Source organism: Oryzias latipes, chromosome 5, assembly GCF_053564925.1.
Source record: "Oryzias latipes strain Hd-rR chromosome 5, Olatipes_Hd-rR_3.1".
Classification (NCBI taxonomy): domain Eukaryota; kingdom Metazoa; phylum Chordata; class Actinopteri; order Beloniformes; family Adrianichthyidae; genus Oryzias; species Oryzias latipes.
In genome coordinates, this window is record NC_136241.1 from 14,221,656 (window position 1) to 14,249,001 (window position 27,346).

At 38.2% G+C, this 27,346-nt stretch overlaps 1 protein-coding gene across 1 annotated transcript in view; it reads left to right on the forward strand.

Annotated features, from left to right (window-relative positions):
- Nucleotides 1-27,346, forward strand: part of cdh22 (cadherin 22) — a 219,968-nt gene that overhangs the window by 114,440 nt on the left and 78,182 nt on the right. Inside the window, exons 4-5 of the mRNA XM_004068783.5 lie at nucleotides 3,447-3,741; nucleotides 26,864-26,983. Coding sequence (XP_004068831.1) covers nucleotides 3,447-3,741; nucleotides 26,864-26,983 — 415 coding nt within the window. The remainder of the gene's footprint in view (nucleotides 1-3,446; nucleotides 3,742-26,863; nucleotides 26,984-27,346) is intronic.

The following is a 27,346-nucleotide window of genomic DNA, read 5'->3' on the forward strand; positions in this document are numbered from 1 at the left end:
GGCTTTAGCCAGCCTCAGGGTGGGGTGGGAGGTTGGATGGTGGTGGTGGTGGGGTAGAAGGGGAGTAAGATTATCCCAGCTAAAAAGACAAACCTTCCTGCTTATTCAAGGCCATGTCACACAGCCACGACATACATTTTGAGCATATTGCACGGATAAAAATTGGTCATATGTGAATATACCTGGAAAAAGTAAAAAGGTCTTTACGTAAATTGCGTAATTGGAGTGGGATATCTATAAACGATATATAAAAGACCGTCTGACATCCATGAAACGGCCGTGAAAAGCCACAGATATGCATTTGCATCTTAGAAAAATCAAGCAGTTGCGTCAGATTTACGTAATAATTGCATATAAATTACGTAAAATATGTGTAAACTACAAACCAATATTCCCCTAAATACCTGTCGGTCAAAACCTTTGACGGTCATCTGCACACATCGACGAGTGCCGAACGCAAGTCACATATGTATGTATGTAAGTTTCACGAAAGAAAAAAATTTCACGCATCAAAAATGCGCAAAATGTGAGTAGTGACTGTGTGACACGGTCTTCATGTGCATGTTGAAATAACTTTGCTGGCATGGAGGCGCTAGAACGTCTGGTGGTGGACGAATGCAAGATGTAGGCGTGTTCATACTTGCAGTAACTGTAGAGAGCTAATGCAGGGCGCCAGCATTTGTATGCATTTGCACACAAAAAACATAATCAACATCTAATGAGAATATTTCACACAAATCTGCAGAAGAAGAAGTGTACTGGCAAACATGTCCGGTGGTCAAAGAGCGAGCTCACTTATATTGGATAACTTTCACTCCCTCGATCAGGGAAAGTCTTTTTATTGTAACTGAAATATTGATACTTCCAAGTCCCCGGCAGTATATTCCGTCTGGCTGCTCTTGAATTTGTCTTCAGGTTTATTCACAACAGTAGGAAAAGACGGAAAAAAAAAAACAAAAAAAAGACAGGCAGACAAATGAGAGAATGGATGAGGGAAGCAATATCAGGGCAGAGGCTTGCATTATTCTGTGGTTTTACGACAAATACTTAATGAAAATCCCCGTAAGGGTGATAGAAACCTGTATTTAATTAAGCCTTTATAAAATATTAAGCAGGGAGCCCAGGCGATCTCCCCTCTCCCCTAGACTTTACAGTGGATTGAACCATGGTTGCACTGCAAAGGCAGCTTTGAATTATAATTTCAGAAGGAAGGTGAGATAGAAGAGAAGAACAAGTCTATAGTGCTTGTTAAAGAGCCAAAGGGGAGGCTGGGACTGGGACTGATATAGCTTTTATCACCACCTCTGGAAAGTCTTTTAATCACATTAGGGTGAAAATGTGACTCTCAGTTAAAAAGATTCTTATAAGTTCACTTTTCAATTCCAGCATCTTTCTGTCTTATACCACTAATGTTTTTTAAATAAACATGATCCTCTCATTTGTTCATGATGTCTTGTAAAAAGAATACAGAAAAGGTGCATCTACTTTTATTGACGACTGATCGGAGAACAGGCCCATGGAGGCCCACTCTGATAAAAATTGAGTTTTTGTTGTTTTCTTCTTGTGGAATTTTTCTGATGACAGAGGAGATAGCTTAGGAAATCTAAGCTCAAACCTGCATTTCTGAGTATTTCTTTATTCAATTTGCTGTGAATCAGGCGCAGATGAAAAAATGTAGTTTGAAAAAGACTATTTGTGAAAATACGCTGGCTGGGCGAGCCACAAAATCCCTGCTCCGATCTCCCAGTAACAGATAGGTGAAGGTGGACTGATCCAAGATAACGGTCCCGCCCGCAATTTACAGGCGAATTTCTGATGAATCCTGCCGCTCTGCAGAAACTATGTCCTAGAAAACAACAGATTTTTTGATATAGGTAAAAATGCCACAATCATAAATAAAAGACAACTCTCAAAATAAATCAAAAGATGATCAGAGTGGGACATTAAAAGATCTAATATTTGAGATACAGATTTTTTTTCTATTATAATTGTTTTGTATAATTGTACAGTAAACACATACGTAGGAGTCATTCCGTTCACTTTTCCTCAGTTTGTAAAACTCTAAAAAATTGATCAGGGGCCAAAACTGTATTCTTTAGATTGTGACAAACATTCACAGGTATTTTTTGACAATTAATTATTAGTATCATATTTGATGAGAACATTATTTTATTCAACATAAAACCGGGTTTGATGTACTACAGGGGGTTAAAGGGGGGCTACCACCCAACAAAAAGCTCATTTTTTGTCAATAGTAGTATCAATATCAACAAAGATTAAGAAATCACCAATAAAAGCTTCTGTAAGTATTGAAAACAACAACTAAAGCAATAGTTTTTAATTAATTTTTAAGATTTCATAATCTTTCAAGAAATTCCACACATTTTTTTGCTAAAGCTTTACATTAGTAATATAATCTCAACTGTACTTTTTTTTTAATATTGTTATCTATAACAGTAATAAAGAAAAATATGTTGTCATTTGCCACCCTGCCAAAGTATCCTGCCCCCTCCCCCCATATAATATGTTCCAGCTCTGATCTTCTGCCATATACTCTTGGGTCTTTATCGTTCAGTGTTTTGGTATATGGTTTACTCTCTATATGACCCATGCTTAAGGCTTTTAGGATGCATTTTTCACAAGATATATATTTTTTTCAACAGCAGTGATACATTTTTGTACAATTTAGAAAAAAATGTGTCCTCTTTGGCCTAATCAGAGACACTCCAGCACTCCCCTGATTGCCTCTTACTACCTAGAACAGCTGACACAACCAAACTCTGGAGTTTGCTTTTGTATGGTACTAACATTTATAGCTGTTGCTAAGTAGATGTAAATACAAATAAAAGCCAGAGCAGTATATAACAAACAAAAAAGGAAAAAATAAAAACTTACAGTACATCCATATTAAAGTAAAACATTATTTTTACTAAATATCGTTGAATTCAAGCTCATTTAGGTAGTAACATAGTATGTAAACAGATAAAAATAGGATTTTATGACCTAAAATACAAACCAAATTGTAGAGATAATACTTACTGTAGTTCTTTAGGAAACAGAGCTTAACAATAAAGCTAAAAAAAATATGAAAAGATTTATTCCACACTTGTTCCATCTTCTGTGTTACTGTAAACATTTCCAAAGTTGTTGTTTTTTTGCATGAACCGGTTTAATAAAACAAAACAAACACATTAAGAAACTTGTGCTGCCATAAAAGTGTGTATACAGGGAAATAAATTATCTGCATTAAGACAGTGAACAATAGTCTCTGACATTCTATAGCGGGACACATTTTTCCCCTAATTATGTTGCACAATGAGCTCAATGCAGGCCTTTAGAGAAAAAAAACAATGTTTCCAAAAAACTAACAATAATTTCCTAGGAGACGGATTTAGATTTGAATCATTTTACAGAAACAAATGAACTTGTTCCTCCTTAATTGACAGATTCACACAGATTCGGACGAAGGTGAGGGCAACATAAAGTACACCATATCTGGAGAGGGGGCAGGATCCATTTTCCTCATCGATGAGCTCACGGGAGACATACACGCCACGGAGAGGCTGGACCGAGAAGAGAAGGCTTTTTACACGCTTCGGGCTCAGGCTAGGGATCGGCTGACCGACGACCCGCTGGAACCAGAGTCAGAGTTTGTCATCAAGGTCCAGGACATCAATGACAGCGAGCCGCAGTTCTTGGAAGGCCCCTACATTGGCAGCGTGGCTGAACTCTCACCTATAGGTAAGCTCGGGAGCATGTAGTCTGCCTTAAGCTATTTAACGCTTTGAACTGACAATGACCCACGGTTTGTGTGGGTTTGTGTGGACAGTTCTATTAGCGCCTTCATCACCATGAGGAATGTGGAACATGTTCTTATGCCCTGTGATCAAAGGAAGCAGGGGAAAAAAAAGTGCCAGTAATGTCAGTAAGCTAAAATGCTCCTCACAGCAGCAATGGATCTGTGAAAGGTGGTTATATTAGATGAAAGGGTATTTACAAAGAGTGAATTCACAGTTAGCTGTATGGAGGACAGGGTCCTGACATTGAGCTGTGAGCTGCTGATAGGAATAATAAAAGAAAAAACGAAGAAGACAATGTGGACATGGAAATAAAACAGGGCCAAATGAAGAGCTGTATTCCCTGATGAGCTCTGCAGTTTTACTGTTTTCGGGCACACAGAGGTGGGGCGGGGTAGTTGGCAGGAGGTAAACCACATCTCCTGCAGGGCTTTTGTAAGTAAAGCTGCAATGCTTTTAATCTTGGTGGTAAAAGAAAAAACAAAAAAACATGTTTGTATTATAGGCAGCCATATTAGCGGCACCCTGTGGCTGCTTAATATTCTCTGTGGGATAGAAGAGACAGGTGAAAGAGGGTGTCAGGAGCTTCATTAGCATGGTATTAATGTCAAAGACAGCTGATGTTTAATAAACAAAATTCTGTTTGCCTGCCAAGCCGTATCAGAGTACCATGTGCGCCCAGAAATGGTGTGCGTAATAAATGTGTGTGTGCGTGGGGTCTCTTTTTGACTGAGTGAATATAGAATGGTGCAAAAAGGAAGGACTAATACTTTGACAGCCTGATAGAAATTAATTCCTGCCTTCTCAGCATGATCCAAACCACAGGTCTCTTTTTGCTAACAGCATTCAAAAACTAAATTGGCTGTGTGGAATTGTGGGGCAGTGAGTGGCTGTCCAAGTGAACTGCAGCAAAAAAACAAAAAACATGCAAAAAAAAAAAGATGAAATGACATTGTGAATTACTTTAAAAAAAAACTTTTCTTAAAATGAAATGAAGGAGATTTGAAAAGGTATACTGGTTTGGGTGAAGTATATCTGTGTTGTCTGTGGATATAAAAATACAGAATCATTTGGGGGGGAAAAAAAAAGTTGTAATTATTGTTGAAGCTAAAGTTCCTAAACTTTCTTTCATAAATTCATAAAAGTCTATAACAACAGCTTTCATAGCTTTTAAGCCTTCTGTGGTTGCACACCTATTGAGCATCCTCTAGATTCTATTACTTGTATTCTCTCACTATGTCTCACTATGATCATCTTTTGATCTATTTTCATAGCGTTCTCACTGGTTTTTTAATTATCGTTTAGCCGTTTGTAGCCTGAATCATAAAACTTGAGTCGTTCTCTAGGACACAGTTTCTGCAGAGCGGCAGGAGCTCATTAGAAATTCACCTGGGTTGTGGGCAGGACTGTTGGTGCAATTAGCCCATCCCCACTTCCCATCACCCATCTGTTTACACTCTCTCCTGCTAGCCTACAGCCCCTCACACCTCCAACTTAACATTACCGGTGCAACAGAAAATGGTGAGCAATATTGGAGCTTTCCAGCTGTACAGTTTTGAGCCAGATGCAAGCTCAGACTATGAAAATGAAGATGTACATGAATCTATTTGTCTGCAAGTGGATACATCAGCATGGAGCAGAGCAGGGAGCTTGTGGCCCGCCAATTGTATCTTCAACACCACAGCTACAAGCTTTTTACAACTGCATTTTCTTGTCTGCTCCTGATTCACAATGATTTGAATAAAGGAAATGCTCAGAAATTACATTTTGAGCTCAATTTTCTTCATACTTGTCCTCCAATTAGGAGAAAACAGCCACAGGCAGATATCAAAAACACCAAAAACCAAGACCGAACATAGGCATGGGTAAAGAGGGGGAATGCCCACCAAACGTGTGTATATATATATATATATATATATATATATATATATATATATATATATATATATATATATATATACATATATATATATATATACATATACATATTTGAACTGATTCTATCACAGCATAGTTTTCCAAGCATTTTATGGCCTCAGAAGAATATGACACTCCGAACTCTCAGTACACCCAGTTAACCCTTACCCTTTTAATATGATACCTGTACCCAGAACTAAATATGGGCTGCCGAAAAAACACAATTTTCATCTGTGTCGGTTGGTAAGGTGAGAGGCTACCATCCAGGAACCCAGGGTTCAATTCCCGGAGGGGAATGAGCAGTGGTACTGGGGGCAATTACCATATGAATGGCGAGCAATTAACAACACTCAGTGAGGGTCCTTAGGCAAGACCCTTAACGCTACCGCCTCCCGAACGCGACTAGTCTGCAGCTCACCGCTCCCCCAGGGCATGGGTCAAATGCGGAGATCAAATTTCGCACACCTAGGTGTGTGACAGAAAGGTACATAGAAATAAATAAATAAAAAAGAAGGATGACCCCTTGCTAGTGTGGTGCAAAAACAAGCTGACATCCAAATGGGTTACACATTTTTGAGGCCTAACCTGAGGAACCTAACCCTTTCTTCATTTTTGACAGAGCTCCTACAATAGTTACACTTTGTCATACACAGCTGTTGCGTTTCTCTCACTTTCCTAGCCTGTTTGCATCATGGAATGTAAATGTGTGACGCGCTGTTGCTTTGTTTTTTGGATGACAGCAAAACAGCAGTTTTTCACAATGAAAAATCAACTCAAGAACCGTATACTGCGGCTCAGCCCTACAATGCAGTTGCATTAAAAAAAGAGAATGATTATCTGCTCAGAAAGAGAGATGGAGCCGTCAAGGTCATCCTTAGTTAATGCCTGTTAATGCAATCTTAATGATCCTGACCCATTCACCTCAGCTGCTTCTCCGTGTTTGACCCTGTCGTGCTTCAGTCAAATTACACACTAAATGGGGGTTCAGTTCATGTTTTAAACATTACTTTGTCGCACTACCCCTAATGAGGTACCGCCAGCTGCTTAGTCAAGCATTCTCCTGACGTGTCCACGCTCTTTTATTCTGCTGTGCTCCCGTTAAACAGCAACTAAAGCCAACAGTATTTTTCTATCTGTCATGTCAGTGATAAGGTCACAAGCACAATGGCCATGAGTGACGGGAGGAAAGAAAGAGGTGGCGGATAAGAGCAGCTTTGCTTGCACTTATCACTGCCCCCAGCTTGTAGGTGTTTGCAACATTGCTGTCTTTAAAGTTGAGCACAAATGGGCATTTTTACACCTTCAGTATTGGACCATACCAAATAGTTTTGTTAGTGTTAACATATCAAATAAATGTTTCAGCCATATTATTGCTCTTCTGTGCTAACAAACTATTACAGGCTAATAAGCCACATCACTACAAATATGGACAATTGCATTTAAAACAAAATAACTTTTTTTAACTTCCCACTACCGTGTTTTTTTTTTGGAGTTGTTTGGCTGGAGGTGCGACTTATACTCAAGTGCCACTTATCCCTTGTGCTATCTTAGATGACCCCACCCTTAAATTGACGTGTTATTCCTACCATGACAAAGGTGGATAAAGGTGGAAAGATTTCATGGACACCAGTGAAGATCACAAATCATTGAAGAAAAAAGGTTCAGAGCACTGTCTGGTGGGTCTAGATGACTCAAAACATCAGTGTTTGGTACTGAAAGCCACACTCAAAAAGAAACGCTAAGAAGTTTTATGATATGTTCACACCAGGCTTGGAAATGTGCCTACAAGCCACCACTTCCAATGAAAAGTTTATGTAAACACATGTTTATTCAAATTTCGGGTTTCCGCATTTAAAACTCTCGCATTCACCCGTCTCTATGCAAGTTTTTAAGTTAGTTTCCGGGCTCTACGTACAAAACACACGACAATTGAACACGCACTGAAAGTTAAACTGTTTGAACCAATCAGGGATTCGGATTTTGTGGCGTCATCATGAAAGAGAAATTAACGATCACAGTTTTTGCCCGGCTGGATCCCTTTTCCAGGTGTGAGAACGTGCTGGGATCAGGTAGCGACAGTCCAGTGTGAACAGTGTATGCTAAGTGTGTTCAAAAATCCAGCTTTGAAACGCACATTACATGCCAAGTGTGTACACTGACCTTTTCTCCCAAAAGTGTGACTTATATATATATAAATGCTTTGCTGCGAGTTATACTTATAATGTGGAAAATAGGATAAATGACAACATTTAACCTCACCAGTTTTTGAGTATTTCTTTTCTTTTTGATTACTTAGTAAATGCACTTATGTAACTTGTGTCACTCATAAAAAAAAAAAACATTTCTCTGACCTTATAGATCTTTCCTGAATAGCCTCAATTCAGTCACAATGTCTCTACAGATATTTCAACGTCAGTATGACTCAAAGAAAGTCCAAAAGCACAATGCCTGATTACAATTGCTAATTTGTATTGTAATTTGAGTGCAGGCCTAGTGATGCATTTTGTGCTGAGATTTGAAGCCGTTTGCAAGTATTACTCACACCACTGATTTGCTAACTGTGCAGTTTCACAGGTAACTACAAGCAAATCACTTTGGAACACACAATACCACAACTGTAGGAAAATAATGATCAGTCAGCACTTTCAGCATATTCGTCTTTACTTATCACTCCTGTCATGTCCTCCTGTGCCCATCTTTGTCATGGTTACACAGCCTCCACTCCTGTCACTCTGTCAGCCTGTCTTCCTCTTCATGTGCCTGCTCAGCGCTTTTTTACCCAAAACAACACTTTTGCGCTTGTTTCTTTGTTTTTCAAGGTTGGAAAGATGGTAAAAGTAATGGGAAAAACAAATTCGATAATTGCGTTTGTAAGTCTGACGTCGGGGTGGTGTGTGAAAGATATTTAGACAGTGAAAATTTTTGTTTTTAAATGTGGTTTTCACTGCTTTGAAAATCATCCATGCCGCTTTCATTTAGAGACAAAAAGCCGAGCATGTCACTGTTCTAAGAAAGCTAGACAGTTTTTTTTACTGAACTGTTCATTCATCTTTGAGTAAATTATAACCTTGACGCAAAAATAACCGAACACACAGAAGAAAAAAAAGAAAAGAAAACTTACTAAAGGCAGTTACTTTCTGCTTTCATTGTTTACTAATTTTACAAAAAACAAATGTAGAGCCTTAGGATATGTAAATCTTTAATATAGAGGGTCAGAAAAAGGTGGAGGACCCAAATGCAAGAGACCAGGCTCGAGGCAAGAACTTTAAAAATAAATCTCCTTAGACCATAACCAAAGCTGCTAAAGGTAAATGTATGACAAAATAATCAAACAAGGCAAAACAAGGATATTAAAAAAAGGACCTGATAGTAATAGACTGAATAAAAACATGCACTTACAGGCCATGTTACAAAGCCACTACGTACATTTTTCGCATTTCCACATAGAAAATTTGGGTCTTTTGTGAAACATGCATTATATAGGTAATTCAAATGTCTTTCTTGCGTTTGTTGATGTGTGCAGATGTCCATTGAGGGTGTCTTTACGTGAATTCGGTTTTGAGTTCAAAAGTTTCTGTCAATTGAGAATTATGCAGTTTACATGTATTTTACATGGTTTATTTATGTAAATCTAACACAATTGTTTTGCGAGATAGATACACAAATTTGTGGCTTTCCACGACTGTTCCACGTATGTCCAACAGACTTTTCCCACATGTACTGATATACAACTTTTACATCGCACATTCAAATTAAATAATTGACGGACAAATCACTAATGAATTGCATATTAACAGTGCAATACTTATGCACGGGTCATCGTCAACGCAGATTTACATGTTCTTTGCGTGGTTTATTTCTACTTCTTTCCTTCATTTGTGATACATCGGTGAAAATTTCACGTAAACCACAACTTTCCTTACTTTTTACACATGTATTCACGTAAGAGCAATTTTCCTCTGTGCAATCTGTGTTAAATGTATGTGGCTGAGTGACACGGCCCTTTAAAAAGTCTGAGGATAAAACTGAGGATGGGTTGGCAGAACATGGCTTATTAAGATCTAACCAAAAAAGAAGCACCAACCTTACAGAGAAGAGGCCTTTTTACTCAAGCTAACCGAGTCAACGGCATAATCTTGCTGATAGTTCCACGTCTGACCTGGTGAGAAATCTCAGAAATGGTTCTTTGGTTAGAAGGTTTCCTGACCTGAAAGTTAAAATCTAACAAACAAAACCTGTAACATCATATTACTTTAAATTAAATATATTACTTTAAATAAATGAATCGTAAGTTTTCATCATACATTTTATAACTAAGTATAACTTTTACAGCCACGTTGAAGGACATTAAAAGTGAAGGAAGCCAGTTTAAGCAATTGCGAGAAAATGAAGCATAAAAGTTTGACATAAGAACCTCAAAATGATTGTTCATTAAATCTCTCCAAGTGTGTGGAAGGTTTCATATTTTCATTTTTGATACCTAAACTGTGATATAATAATGAGCACTGAAATATTGTTTTGTCTCTTTATGTAACACGAACTTCCTCTTTGTCATTTGATTTTTAGTAATACTTATGGATTTATTATTTTTTCAAGTACCTGTGTTCATAAACTACAAATAATTAATCAGAAGATAAGAATTGGATAATGATAATTATGTAAAAAACAATAGAAATGAATAAAGTCAGGGAAAACAAATCCGTGCAAAACAGATTATATGAATCCACTTCCTTCCACTCCCTTTCAAGTAATATGATCTGAAATTTAACTTAATATAAAAGTCTCATGTTCTGTATTAGTAAGAGCTAAGAGGTGTATGTATGATTTAGAATAATTATGAGTATGTATATATAATTACCAGCCATTTCATGACTAATTATCTTAAATTTCATAATTGTATAGATAGTCTGTATATTCCTGTCGTTCGTCTTCTTTAGGTTTATATTTGCTTGAAAAATATAGCATTTTCAAATCCAAAAGCAGGATCCCTCACAACCAAGAATGCCACAAACGTGTTTTAAATGATCAGACGTCCAACAATGTCACAGAAAGAACATTTATGTCATGAAAAAAAAAAGAAAAGATACTTTCTGGTTGAGTTTACAGAAAAGACTACATAACGCAGCGATGACAGAATTCGTCTTGAACAGCTTTGCTGAACCAGATTTTATGCAACGTGTGTTCTGCAAGCACACCAGCAAAGATTTGGAAAAAGCTGTAATGCGAGCTGAAGGTTAAATGCATAAAAATTTACGATGTTCATGACAGCATCAATACTACGTAGAGGACCTTCAGTTAACTTTGCTCACAATACAGAATGAACTTGTGTCTGAAAGCCTGCTCTCCTTAATCTTTTAGGCAGCCATGACTTCAATGTCCGTCATGTCAGTTTCTACCTTGGTAAAAGGTCTGCTGTCTGTCCAACGTCCATACTGTGTAAGGGTAATTTTAGTACTTTCTAGTATTCAAGGAAATAGTGACAGACAGTGAAGCTGGAAGATAATTGAAGGCCGTGTTCAACAGCAACTGCGCACATTTTGTGGCCATGGGTAAAACTCGTGAATATAAGTTAAAAAATTGTCATGTTTACGTGAAATCCTCACAGAATGATCACAAATGAACCGTGTTAAAATTCCGGAGGAAGTATGAATAAACCACACAAAGAACACACAGATCAGCATAAAACATGAAACGTGTGTGTTTATTGTGCTGTTTATATGCAAATCATTAGGGATTTGCATGTCATTTTCGTAATTTTATGTGATAAATGCGCCACATATGGGATATAAAAGTTATACATTAGTGGTACATGTGTGAAAAGTTTGTTAGATATCCATGAATGGTCATGAAAAGCCACAAATTTGCGTATGCATCTTGCAAAAGTCATGCTCAATTGCGTAAGATTGACATAATAATTGTGCATAAACTACACGCAAACTGCATAATTCTCGACCAACCAAAAATTTTAAACAGCACCGCATTCAAGTGAAGACCCGTTGGTTGAAACCCTTGACAGAAATCGATGAACGATGTCCGCAAGAAACAATTATGACACATATATCACGCATGTATCAAGAAAGATCGAAATTTAATACAAGGAAAATGCACAAACATGTACATAGTGGCTGTGTCACATTAACTTAAAGGGAAATGTCCATAATCCCTGGAAACAAAACAAAGCTCTGTTACTTCATTGTCAACCTCGGGACTCCCCAGCACCTGTTTCATATCTCAGCTAAATGCAGTCCAGTTTGTTTTTCCTTTTGGCCGCTTGGGTGAAAGGAAAAACCAAACTGCTCAGTGGCCTTGAGTATCCGCCCTGAGACTGGAAAGTTGTGAGTTCAAATCCATGGTCGGGTCATATCAATGACTAACAATGGGACGCAAAGCCTCCCTACTTGATACTCAGCGTTAACGGCTTGGATTAGGGCTTCACCGCTCCCCCAGGGGATGGGTCAGTTGTAGAGAACAAATTTTACACACCTTGGTGTGTGACAACTATAGGGACTTTGATTCAACCTTAACTTGAAATTTACTTATTAATTTAAAAATAGATTTTTCTTTTTGTGGCCTTAACTTCTGCTCTTTCTTAAACTTGGGACTGGCACACGGAGAGTTCCCTTTTGAGGTTGCTGAAACTTACAGCAACCAATCAGGTCCAACCAAAACTGCGTACCTCTTAATATCAGTTGAGATCCAGTGTGTCCATGGTAGCACATTTGTGACCAATCAGACAAAGCCTTTTAAGGGTTAAAGACCTAATTCCATAAAATCAACTCTTTGGTCTATTCCTATCCAGATCTATGAAACTGTAAACAAGCTTGTTTTTTCTTTCTTTATATATTTGTAAAGTAGCTGGTTTGCTTGATATGCAACCTGCAAAAGTAAATTCTTTATGGGATCTGTTTTTAATTTGGTCAGTTAGAGACTTCTTTTACATGCCTTCTGGTAGTATACATAGGTTTATACCATGGTCCGGTTGAATACTCGATTTTGATTGGCTGCTGGGTATGCGTTAAAACCTGATAACCGCACGGTGAAAAAATAAGTTCCGGTCGGCTAGCTTAAATGATTTGTATCACTGCGCCGGCTTCTGTAAAACAACCTTTTGCTTCATCATCTGGGCAAAAACAAGCGGTAAGCGATTAACTTTCCCTCTGAATTGATGCTTTATTCAACCCATCGGGACGATCAGCATATATATATATCGCCGAATCTTGACTGCAGCGGTGGTGCTGCGCGACGCGGACTATATGTTACGTGTCACGTAACATATAGTACGCTGTTTATGAGAAAAGTGATCCAAATCGGAAAAAAAACAAGAATTAAGGACTAAAACCTGGTTAATATGTATTGCTTTTGTAAGTGACCATGGTATAAGCGGGTTAATGGCCTTCGAAGTGTGCGGTTACTACTTTTTAACGCACTTCGCGGAAGCAACCGCTTCGCGTCGGACGGTTCAGGCTTCCACGGCGTGCGTTAAAAAGTAGTAACCGCACACTTCGTCGGCCATTAACCCTTACATAACTGCTAATGCTGTTTCCTGACAACCATGCATTCATAGTGCTATTATTAAAGGTGTTAAGAGTCATGATTTAAATGCTGGTGAAGATTTTTCTAGAAGACATGTACATTTTTGACACTTTTTAAAAGTTTATTTTACTGTGTCTAAGACATAGACTCTACTTGTCCTGACATTGGCGGGCACCTTACACTCCAGCTTCTCCTTACTGTAAACAGAAATTCACAGACAGATGTCTCTTCATCAGAGATGCCAACAGCAAATGATTCTTCAGCCTCAGCTCCCCCTCTGAGCCTTTCATCTACTGTGTTCTGTCATCTCCTTTTTTATGGCGAAACCAAAGATGAGCAATGGCAAAATTGCTTCTCTTTCTCCCCTGCCTCAAATGGACAGATGCACAAAGATCAGGAGGAATGAACACTTACCTTTTCAAACTAAGGTCAAACAATGGCTCACCGCTAGCATCCTGTCACTGAAATGGATTTTCAACGTATGGGATCATTTTGTTTTACCCAGCAGTATAGAAAGAATCAATGACATGGTTTTTTTTGTGATGGCTGTCAAAAAAGGTTTGAATTTCTCAACATTTCTCAGGATTTTACTGAAATCTTTGAATGCCTGTAATCTATTTCAAAAACGTTTAATGACATTTATTGTGTAGAATTGTGTGATTTCACTCCTCATACACTTAAACTATTCACACATTTTACATGTTACTGGACTGCCCATGGAAAACACAAACTATACATTTATCTAGTTAATCATTGGCAAAGAATAACGTTATCTGTCTATCTCTTGTTTACATTTTTACAACTATTTATACAAAACAATGGATTGGGATATATTGGGAACATTTTAAATGATTTTTCAGTGAAGTAAAAAAAGTTTACATTTAAATGTGTACTATTACAACTGTGCATAGTCAGACACATCAATGTCAAATTAGAACATTTATTACTATAACATGACGTCATTCACAGCTGCTTAATTGTAGGTGCTGTAAGTTTTTTAATGCAAACTTTGCAAAAAGTTATCAAAAAAGTTAAATTGCTCTTAATTGACCGAGGTAGCTGTAGTTTCTAAGCATTTAGTTTCAATAGATTGTACTGTGTAGGAGTTACTTAAATTGTGAAAATGTCTTTTGTTAAAATACGGTCAGAAATAAAACTGCCACCGCACGATGGGAGGCATCGGCTGAATCTTCAAGATTAGCTGCCGCCCCCCCGATTTCTTTGAAAATTGTTGCCGTGTTCATGAATGTAGATGGCGGCAGTCAGGCAGGGTTGACACCATTACGACATCGGGCAGCCACAGGGCGGTGGCAGTCGGATCAGCAGCTCTGATTGGACGATGTGTAAATGTGTCCAGATGGCTGTCCTTATGAAGTGCCACCGGCCGGCAGTGTACATAAAAAGCAGGTCATCTTGCACCATTGGTCGTTTGAAACTCAGATTTTGAGCACACAATGCAATGTTATAAATTTATAAATTTACAGATTTTTAGACAACATGCCTCCAAGAAAGCACAATGTTTTGTCTTCTTTTTATTCTTCCCTTCTTTGCCGCAATTTGTCAAGATGCAGGTTTGGAGTTGCTGTGGTACTATCAACGCCATGATGAGTTTTGTGCAGTATCAATGCCATCTCCCCATTTCTATGCAGGACCAACGGTGGCTGAGATTGCCAGATTGTTGTCCAGTCATTTCCTGGTCTCCCAGGCACATGTCAACAGCCCTCGTTGCATGCCCGTGCTGCTACCGTACGAATTTGAAAAATTGGACAGCACCGGGGTAGGGGGTTGAAGGGTGGATGTCTGAAATTGGCCGACCATCACACAATTTTGGGGGGAACTCGGAGACCCCTCCCATCAGTCAGTTATCGTGCTGCTGCCTTCCTGCCACCAGCCTGTCACCGGACTGCCACCGCGTGATCTCCAAATGTGCCTGGGTGGCCACTGACTGCTGTCAGAAAATTGTCCGTCGCTGTTTAGTTTTAACTTTTTCTTTAAAACGATTGCCGCCTCCCAATGACAAATGCCACAGCGCGTTCATCTGCCGGTTTTGCTGTAAAACGAGTATTCAGGTCGTATTCATGGCATTTTGGAATGTTAGACGGTAGTCTAACTTAGGTATGACTACTAGAGATGCTCTAACTAAAAAAAAAGATTTCATAGATCAGCGTGTGGTTGACATGGACGTTTTTGCTTTAGGTCTAGTAATGAAATAGATTTGTAGCAAAGGCAAAGCATAATTAGCAGATGGATATGCAGCTGTAACGACTCAATTTCCCTTCAGGGGTCAATAAAGATCTTATCATATTCATCTTATCTCATTTCAGAAATCGTACTAGAGGCTCGGTATGCCAGATTTACATAGGAAAACATTACAGAATTCAATTTAAAAGTGTTTCTCTCCAAAAGAAAAAGGACATACATACATGTCCACAGGAACATTTCATTTTCAGTTCCTTTTTAGGCCATGAAATGTGTAGTTTGATGTTGAACATTTGAAATATTACATACTTTTTTTCACGCATAAACATAGAATAAGTTGATCCTCCATAAAATTTACATTAAAAATACCCTTTCAATGAAACATACTCTTACTGAGACTCGCCTCTGGCGGTGTGTTTACTTTAGCGCTGAGCTACAGTTTTAACTTAAAACAAACATTTCTTGATTAGTTTTTCATGAGCTAATATGTAAGTTTGCTAACATGTTACTCTATATTTGGTTTTCCACAAAAATCTGGCTTTAATAATTAATTATGCACATATGTTTCTCCTTTGGATTCCCCGTCTTCATTACTCTATAATTTTAAGTATTTATGTAGCTTTAAGTGAGACGGTAAAAGTTTAAACCCAGAGGATGAAGTAACCCAGAGCTTACAGTATTTGACATTGCTTCAGTGGCAATAAGCAACTGACAAAACTAACTTTAAAAGTCATTTTAATAGCAGTACCCTTTTAAAAATGCTGATGCTCTGCTCAACTAACTAATTTCAAAGTTATAAAATAGAAGTTTTTTTTTATTTCACAGTGTTAAAATACAGCACAGGATCTGTATTTTAACACTTTAAGACTATTTTATTTACTGTCACGGTGCGGCGCCTTGTCATGTTACCATGACAAGGCGCCGCACCATGTAACAAATAGTCTGCTTTTTGTGAAAAAAGTGATCCAAATCAGAAAAAAAAACAAGAATTAAGGACTAAAAACTGGTTAACATTTATTTATCTTGTAAGTACCATGGTATAAGCGGGTTAATGGCCTTCACGGAAGCAACCAGCTGGTTCAGGCTTCCACGCCGTGCGTTAAAAGTGAGAATGCATGCTTCGTTGGCCATTAACCCTTACTTAGTTGTACTGTCTCCATTTATCTATGCAAAAAAGAAGACAATGTTTGTGGACACAGAATTTGGAAAAAGTGTTTAATTCCTGCTGCTCTGATATAACTAAGTGCAATAAGGAGCAATAAGGGTAAACATGTTTAATTTTGGACCAAAGTGAGAAGTTTTCATAATCAGATAATCAAATAATGCTTACAGAGTCATATTTCAGATCCTAAACAACACCAGAAAAAATGAAACAGAAAAAACAAAACTCTTACATAATAGGCTTACTTTTTTCATATTTATTTCTGGAATATTTTATAAGAGGCAAGGCAGTTAGAGAAATTGAGAGTGATGTCTCGCCATAATTACGAATGCCATTTATACATTAGAGGACAATGTTAATGAATTATTTTGCATCAATGCAAGTTATTAAGCTTATAATAACATTTGTAAAAATACATAATTTTAAACCCTAAATCTAAGAACAAAAGTGCAGCAGATATGGTTTGATAAAATGATTAAAAATGATTAGATGTGACAGTAAAGATTTTCTGTAAACTTTCCATTGCTGTTTTATTACTTTTTTTTTACCATAATTTTTTGGACTACATGCCACTCTGGAGTAAGTTGCAGAAGCCAAAAAAAAGAAATAAAGAAGAGAAAATCATATATATAAGTTGCACTGCAGTAAAAGTCACAGTTTTGGGTGAGAAGTGTAACACTTCTGAACAACTCGGCCATACCCAGCATAATGCTGCGTTCACACTGAAGGCGATTCACGCACCAAATTTGTGTCCACTGCCTCTTTTTCAGCACTGGCTTTTCCTAAAACGTGTTCATAAACTAGATGCTCCAGACGCGTGTGGGAGGAGCTATTGTCAAAGGATTTTAGCCTCATCGCCACATGGAAGAATTGACTTTCCATCTCATTTACAATGCTTGGAAGACACAGATGATGTTAAGAGATCAGGTTTGTTTGATTTAGAGAGCTCAGCATTGGTAATCACGTCTCCATGTTTGGGTTCATGATATCATTAAGAGACTCTCAGTACGGTGAGGTTTACCATCTACTGCAGGAGCTGCGTCTGAATGACGGCCGATTTCGGTGGTACTTCCACATCTCTGTGACTCAATTCGACAACACACTGTTCGCCAATAGTCAGAGGAAGGAAAAAATAAAAATAAGAATCAGATTAAAGGGTCTTTTTATCGTTGTCTTGATGGGAAAAAAAAAGAAAAATATTACAAAGTTTAGCATTAGATCAATCAAATTCCCTTCCATTTGGTTTTGGACTCCATCCACCTATCGGACTTGAGCAGCACGTCACGTACAGATATGAGCACACATAATTAATTTTTTTACATTTAATTTTAAATTGCCAAGAGTCACACCCATGTATAATATGTACCCACAGCCTAACTGTGCAAAAAAACTTAAACAATACTCTGAAACAAACAGTTATTATTTTGAATACTTTTCTATACCTTCAGCCCAAAACTAACACCTGTAAAGGTTATAGATCAAGGATTTATTGTGAAGGAAGAAAAAGAAAAGAGACCAGGCTATCAGAGGTATGAGGTCTTCCACACCACCCTTTACTTAATTTAAGCTAAATTTACACTCATTTGTTAAGCCTCCTGTAAGCAGCCTGCATCGGCTTCCACACCTCTTGTCTTTACGCCATCCAGACACGCAACCCTGATAGGGTTCAATTTCTCCAGATGTGGGTTCACCTGACTGCTGGAGGCGAACAGGTGGTCTTTTTTTTCTGCTTTTGGATATGACCAGACTCTTTGTGATCCGTGACCGAGGTTGTTCTGCTGTACCCTACTCCTCAGCAAACAGTCATCATTCATTTCTTGTCTCCCTCTCCGAAGGCTTGTTTGTACTTCTCTAGTAGCTCCATCGGTTACTGGTTATCAAGGGCGTATTACTGGGGAAACACTTCAATGCCCCCGTGAGGCACAGCATTGAGCATGGAGGAAATAAATGATGTCAGAAAGACTACTACCTGACTCACAGAGTGCATTCCACTCTTTGACCTTAAAGGACCCCACACATTTTCTTTCATCAACCACCTCCGGAGAAGTTATTTTCCTGAAACTTTGTTGCAGAACAAAAGGCTTTTATTCAGGTATAGAATTAATATTTTTCGTGGTACAGAATACAAACAAGTTTAGCATTTGGAAGTTTGAAAAAAAGAGATAATGTATTTCGTCAGTTAGGCCAAATAAACTTCAGTCTGTAAGGATTGTTAAAAATCTGGCTCTACAGGGTTTTGGCAGCTGATCATAAAGCATATATCATAAATAATGTGACAGTTGTTGACAGGGATAAAAACTGTTGTTAACTGCCTTCCTTCTTTGTTTCTGGCAGTAAACGGGCCGCTCAAAGTTGCAACAGTGCATAAAATAACCTGGAACAAGATGTTGGCCACAGTGTACATAAAAGTTATTTATCTTATTTTCTACTTCTTTCAGTAAGACGTTGCAACTTTTTTGTGTCAATACAAATTTAACACCAGTGAGATTTGGTGTTTATTGAAATATATTGAACTTTCCCCATTGCAGGACAAATAAAGGATTGTCATGTCTTGTCTTGTCTTATCAAAAGGCAAGACAAGACAAGACATGTACCGTATTTTCCACACTACAAGGTGCTCTTAGGAGCCTTCTTTTTTTTCCTCCAAAAAACAACAGTGCGCTTTATAATCTGAAAAGCATTATATGTCAAAGCAATTTGGTCAAAATTTCAGCCTTTTTTTTTTTTTTGCTGCAAACAAGGTAGGATGTCGTTAAGAAAACGCTAACGTAGCTAATATGTAGTGGTGTCTGACTGCGTGAACAGGCTAATATGGTTAATCTATAGCCTGTTACAAACACGTTCTAGAGTTACTGTGAACACATAATGAAGTCTGACTGATTGACGGAGCTACCTCTGACTCTTTTGTCTCTCCTAACGCGCCTTGTAGTTCAGTCCGTCTTATAACAGAAATCTGAAAACAGACCATTCATTAATGGTGCGCCTTTTAATCCGATGCGCTCCACAATGTGGCAATTACGGTACTATTAATATATTAAGAATGTCTGTTTAAATCGTGATTTTTTTTTTCATTTTTGAAACTTATCCAAACCTGTACCTTATTTGAAAAAAAGCCATGTTCAGGTTGCAGAAGCCATGTCCCCTTCTGCAACATAAACAGGAATAAATGACTTTTTCACTTTTTCACACTCAGTTCTGACTCTAAAACATTAAGATTCTTTCAAAGGTCATGACCATTCTGATGAAACTAATTTTTTGTGTTTTCTTCATGTTTTTGTGCCGTTTTTCTGATAATGATGGAAGACGTACATTATGAAAATTAAGCTCAAATTTGCTTTTCTGAGTTTTTTTTTTTTTTTTAATTGTTTTAAATTAGGAGCAGACACAAAAATGGTGTTTAAAAAAATTAATTACTTGTGACATAGAAAATACAATGAGCGGGCCACAAGCTCCCTGCTCAGCTTTATTCCATAACATCCACTTGTAGACAAATAAATCCACGTACGTTGTTTTCCTCGTCTGAGCTGGAATATGTATCAGAACTGTACGGCTAGATAGCTCCAATACTGCTCGCCAATTTTGTTGCACCAATAATATTAGGTCAGGAATGTGAGAAGCTGTAAAGTACTGGGATAGAGTGTAAACAGAGAGCTCTCAGTAACATGGAGAGGAGAGGGGAGGGGTCACCATGGTAAGGCAAGTTTATTTATATAACACAATTTGAACACAAAGTAATTCGAAGTGCTCCACAAAACAGGAAAATGCATTAAAGTCACAATATAAACATACATAATCATCATAAAAATTTACTTTAAAAGGAAGGAAAGAGAAAAGAAAATGAAAAGGTGTCAATAAGGACCCTTCAGTTATATACACGGCTAAACAGTAATGTTTTGAGTCCAGCTTTGAACCTTAACACAATAGAGGCCGGTCTCCCAACCTCAGGGAGACTGTTCCAGCTTTTAGCTGCATAAGATTGAAACGCTGATTCCCCTTGTTTAGTCCTGACTCTGGGCACCCGCAGGAGGCCGGTCCCTGAGGTCCTCAGAGTCCGATATGGTTCATATGGCGTGACTTGTTAAAAAGCAGAGTTGCTTTAAAGTCTATTCTATGAGCAACAGGAAGCCAGTGCAGAGCCATGAGCACAGGACTGATGTGATGGTACTTCCTGGTTCTAGTCAGGACTCGAGCAACGGGCGTTCTGGATGTACTGAAGCTTTTTTACAGCTCATTTGGGGAAGCCAGTGAGCAAGTCGTTACAGTAATCTAACCTACTGGAGACAAATTCATGAATAACTATCTCCAAGTCTGGCTTTGATGGTTGGTTTGGTTTTTGATTTTGGCTATTTCTTTTTAGATGGTAAAATTCAGAGAGGAATTTCTAATGAACGATTGCAGCTCTGCAGAAACTATGTCGTGGAAAACGACACAGGTTTTGTGACTGGCTAACAACGGCATAATCATACTGAAAAGAGCACTGGGAATGCTTTGAAAATAAATCAGAGAATCGGAGTTGGACTTTAAGAGTTTTTTTTTCCACCACTTATAGATAAAATAAATATTTGTAAATGTTTTTAATGTGTTTTTTGTGTAAGCAACATTTCCTTGATCTGAATTTTTGAGTGTTTCATAAATTGGCAAAAAAACTACAGTTCCACAGCTGTGTAAACCACCAAAGTATTAGACTATGTAGTTAAGAATCAACCAACCAAAAAGGGCGTTTCATGCATTTTCTTTTTACATTTTAATGTTTTTTTTTCTTCCTTTAATTCATTGAACCTTATTTCTTTTTCACATCCACAATGTCTATCTGCAAGATTCTGCACTCCTGTACGTAATGCCAGAACTCCACAGGGGGATTAAACAAATAATCACCTTTCAGGTTGCTCTGGCCTCTAGAGTTTGCAAATGACTGCAGTCACCATTTGGAACACCTGTCATGCTAGCAGTAGATGAGGCATTTGGGAGCAAACGGATCGCAGAAGAGGGGAATGCAACACGGCAGGAGCAACTTACAATCAATATTTCCTGCCAACTACCCTTAAATATATGACTAAGAACACACACCGTTGTGCTCCCAACCACTGTTTGACATAATTGATTCTGGCTGATCTAAGTGTATGGGGTCTTGTGCATAAATCTGTGTGAAACATGAAACATGTGTGATTGAATGACAACAAAATAATAGATCCATAATCAGTAGATTGGGAATGCAAGGATTCTTTTTGACTTTTTTGTAACTGCCGACACATGTCTTTATTTTTTATTTTTGAAAAGCATAAGAATATTTGTAATTTTCCTTTTTGATATTTTGCAAATATAATTAATAAATAATATTGTTATAATTTTCAGATAATAGAAATTCAACAATCATGTCAAGATTTAAAGCTTGAGCGCTTCAGTGGCTTACAGTGTTGCTTAACTGACCGGGTTTATTAATAGACACATTTCACAGAGTTAACAAAGAACAGATTTACAATCTCTTTCATGGGAGATAAAAAATATCCTAAAATCCATGTTGGGATCTGGAAGAGGATCAATGTAAGCAGACCATTGGTTTTTATGATATGGCAGAGTTTCTTTTCCTTTACACTTCATTCATTCTCTCCTATTCTTTTTGAGTGGCTCGTACCCCCTCCTCTTTCAAGAAGCATTTACGTGGAAGAGGAAAAAAGGAATTACATTCAAAGCAGTGCAGAAATATCTTCTCATGTGAAAACATCTCTGTTTTTATGGCTTTACTAAATGATCCATAATGCAAGCAGGGAGCACTAAGTCGCACAGATTAAAGCAAGTTGAGCAGGAGAGGGGCTCGGTGCTGCAGCCGTCAGACCCCACCACTGAAGCCCGTCGTAGCACAGCATCAGCTAAGATGGGCACAAATCTCTTTTACGAGGCTGCCTCTTAAATAGCTGTCAGTCTGGTGTCTCACATGTGGCACACTCCACCAACTCCCGTCACAGTAATTGAAGCATCTCCCCTAGAGAGCGGAAATGGCGAGGGAAGCCATTCCAGCAGCCTGTGTTGATACCATTAAGCCAAACCTGTGCATAAATCAGACTACATAGCCATTGTCACCCACCCCCTGTTGAATCCTGCTCCCTTGTGTTCAACATTTCGCCATTTATTTTTTCTTTTAATGTTCACATTATGGTCTAATTTATCATTTTATCCTCTCAATCCTGTTTAATACTGACTTTGTTGGTATTTTCTGTTTTAGGTAAACCACTGATCCTCTTTCAAACTTGTAACCCCTTAACTACAACCTCTGATTACCCTTCAGGGATAAAAAATATCTTTAATTGAAAAATGCTGCTTTATTGCTTACAATGACAAAGACAAATGCCACCGTGTGATGGGGATCCAGTAAAAACTTTAAAAAATAAAACAGATCCTACTTTAGTTTTTGAGGTTTTTGTAAAACTCATCTATTTTTAAATAGTCGAGTTTGTCTTGTTCACTGAAATGCTAGTTTCCTTCAAAATCATTTTTACACGTGAAAAATATTAGGCTTTAAATAAAAACCCTCTGTCACTCTAAAATTGCAGAATAGTTGTGCATTTTTCAATATATACAAATACTTGGTGAAACAAAATAGCAGTTCAGGTTCCTCAATAGAGTCCACTATGATAATGTGTGAAAAATGCAATATACACATGTATTTATACTTAAATGTAACTAGATCACTTATTTACGTGCAAGTCTTTAAATTCATAGCTTGTGCTGTTTCATCTACGAGGAGTTTGAGATGGAGGTTTTATTGGTGAGAGATGAACATCGCTTCAGATTATGAATATATGGACCCGCTCTCTCGAACAGACATTCCTCTCGTTACCACAGTGTGTGCATTGAATATCAATTCTAGGAAGCCAATCTTTAAATTAATGCTTCTAAGTTCATCAACAGTCAAATCCTGCTGAAGCAATGCCAACAGATACTGTAAGTAATGGCTTCTCTGTCTGAAGATACTGTTGCAAGCCAAAACCTGAATAACAACTCAAGTGTCATACTCACTGCTCCACTTCTCCACTTGATATAAACACAATATAGAAAACATTTGCATTTATATAGTTCTTCTAAAAACTGTCTGACGTTGCAGTCGGCTGTATTCACAAAAAACTAAGTGTCAAACTGATTCTTAGCTGGGAAAAAAAAATTAGGATAAGGATGTGGTGCCGTGGTGGAAATGGCATTGTTGGACCCACAGCAGTATTGCCAAACAGGTAAACACAATTACTTAAGCACTATGCCTGTCGTCTGTAATGAAGATGTTGCTACAACATTGTCAAAAAGAATAATGTCCCTCCATCTTTCAATCAGAATGCAGAATACTTTTTTGATCCTATTTAAATCTGAGGAAGTGTTCAGACTTGAAAATTCTGTTGGTCGGTAGCAAGTCCTGAACCTTAAGTTTGATTTGTATTCAGAGTGCCTTTCAACCGGATATTTCTGTTTCAAACCAAAGCTTATAAACAAAAGCATGTGATTGATGATCTCTTCAGTCATTGGGCAGGAATTATGAGGGCGGGGCAAAACAATAAGAAATGTTTAAAGAATGTCCCATGCCTTGCAATCCTTGTTGGGATAGTTCTCCTATTTAAATTTTACAGTTCGCTGACCAATTTTTAACATCAGTATTAACGTCAGGTACAACCCTTTTAATCGCTACTGTGGTATGGCTGAGGCATGCTGCAAGATGGTTACTGAGCAGGCGCCAGCTAAGGTACATTGATAAGTGCATATGACTTATACATTGTCTGGAAAACAGGGTGAGAAGCAACGTGGATCACGTTAAAAATTGTTTTAATGAGCCTGTTTTCGGACCAAATTAAGTGGACTGGGTCCGACCAAAATGTTTTTTCCAGTCTGAATACAAACAACAGAGACCAAATTGAAAGATGGGTCTGAAAGCGGTTTATGGTCCCGGACCAGGATCCACTTGGGTGTGTTCAGACAAAAAATTTGTTCCGGGTTTTTTGGGGAAACAAACTCTGGTTCACTTTAAGCGAACCAAATGTTTCCCGTCAGAATACATTCTCAGACTTAGTTTGGAGTTTTTCGAACATGCCTAAACAGAAGCCTACCCTACTTTTTTTGGGGATTGTTTTCTAATAACAACGAAATAACAAAGAAAATACTGTAGTGTCCATCTCTCCTTTGCACACTGAATTGCCAAAACATTTCTGTTTTGAGCCCCTTTATTTTGTGGGTACTGTAGGCTGTAACCAACACTGTACAGCTTTCACCAACAACTCTCAACAGCAGCAACAAAAACACTCCACAGAAAATGTTTTTGTTGTTATTTTTTGATTTATGAGTAGAACCTCGCTCCTCAGATGCCTTAATGCCATCTTGTGCACCAGTCCCCCTCACTATATTCCCATAAATCCCCCCACAACAGGTTGAATGACAGAACCCAGGGCCAAAAAACATCTCTGCATGGTGCGTTCACTGAGCTCCAGACATGAGCGGAACCCAAACAGCCACCTAGCCCAAGCCCCAGTAAAACCAGGGATTCCTCGAATTAATTCACAAACTAAGGTATGCATGCGGTCCAGATACATGCTAGGTGCTAGCTTACAAAACAGCCGTTTAAAGAAAGAACAAAAGCACGCTATAGGTGATGGCAGCAGAATAGTATGTTGGGCAATCTGATTTAATGGTTGACTGGTTTCAATGATAGTTTGCTGGCTTCTCCTCCTCTCTTTTCCCCCTTAGGAATTCCATTCAGTGACAGAAAATAAACGCTGCTCTGACATCTCCTGCTAATTAGCAACATTAGCATACAGTCCTTATGTAGCCAGGCAGAAGCATGACAGGGCTCTGAGAAAGGCTACCTTGGTGACCTTTAGTGGACAACACCAGCTGTCAGTAATTACCCAAGGAGAAAAAAAGAGTGATTCCTTGTCCTTGAGGACTGGTGGCACCTTGGAATATTTAAGCTTTTATCATCCTTTTTCCCCATTGTGAATATATTTATGTGAATGAATTGAGGTCAAATGGAAGACAAGCATACAGTTGTTTTTTAACCTATGAATCTTCATGTTTTAAGGGCTTTCAGCTGATCGGTAACTTAGCGTGTCGCTAAATGGTGAGGCGCTTCTTTCCATTTGCTTCCAGAGGCTTGTTTGTGCGCGGCTGTTGCCAAATTTATCACTGAGTGTAAAAAAATTGCTTGAACAATCTCACTCCTAAAACTGTTGTTGTAGGACTTCATCTGAACATTGTTTTTTTTTGCCCTTGTTATTCTTTGCCTAAGTGACAGAAAGCCCGTTATTGTTTGCTGCAGATTTTTGTAGCGACTTACAGTCTTTGAAGATAAAATCTTGTCTGAACATCTCAATTTCTCCTTTTATCTGTGAGAACGTCTGTGCCAATCAAAAGGCAAAGTAGCATGGATGTACTAAGAAAAAAAAAAAGTCATTGGAAAATTTAAAATGAGAGTTTGGGAAATGATGTTCAAAGATCTGAAAGAGTTTACTGATGCCACAATTTTTTCACTTTACAGTGCAAGTGTTCATAAATGCATAACAGGGGTGTGCACGTGTGACAACAAGCAGACAGCTGGTTCGGAATGCGGCAGGTTTATTAGCTCAGCTGAAAGTCCACAAAGCTAAAGCAAGGTCAGGCAGGCAGAGGTCAATAACGAGCATCACAGAAAAAACGAGAATAGTCAGGATCCAGGCGAGAGTTGGGGTAGGCAGCAGGCAAACAGAGGCAAATCAGAAGGTCAGGATATAGCGTTCGGTAATGCAAACAGAGTGGCACAAACAATACTTTACACTGAGAGAGGCGCAGTGCAGAGTTTAAGCCTACTGTGATTGATTGCAAATGAGAGTCAGGTGTGTGGTATTCCAGGAAGTGTACGCTGGGGTTGCTGGGAGATGTAGTGCTTTCAGACTTCTAGAGTTGGTTCCCGCCGGTGACCAGAGGGGGAGACACAGCTCTGACTTCTGACAGCATGAGTTTAATAATTGTGACCTATTCTGCAATTTTCTCTTGACTCACTTGTCCCAGAACTAATACTAACCAAACTTTATTTAAACATACGTATGTCCTGGATGTAGCTGCTTTTTTGAAAGTGGAAGGGCTAAAAAGGGTTTGCTTTGCACTAAAATATCTTCACATCTATGCTTTAATCTGACAATAGACACATTTACATTAAAAGCCTCCAGCGCTTGCTCCAAGCAGCCTCATGGCTCAAATTTTTCATTTCCCTTTTCTTACCTGATATTATGCTGTCCCCTTTCAACAGGTACGTCTGTAATGAAGGTTACGGCTTCAGATGCTGACGACCCCACCTATGGGAGCAGTGCCAGAGTGGTGTACAGCGTGCTGGATGGGGAAAGGTTTTTCACAGTGGACAGGCATACAGGTAAAAACAAAACAAAATGATGCTGTACATGTTCAATTACTTTCTCATTTCTTAAAAGAAATTACAATTGTAACCAGCAGTTCCAGCCCATTCTGAACCTGTGTATAATAGTTTGTGCAGGTATTTTAACTAAGAACCTTATTTGGCCATAACAGGAAGTATAAACAGAATACTTTTGTTTTTAGCTGCACAGTTGGGATGCTTTTCACAGATAAACAAAAAAAGCTACAAACCATCAAGCAACATGGTTTTCCACATTAAATAGCTTTTTTTTCTTAACTATAACTGCAACAAATACAAACACTTTAAAATGGGTCTTTTTCATGCTCATTTAGGGGGGAAAAAAATCCAACCACTTTATTT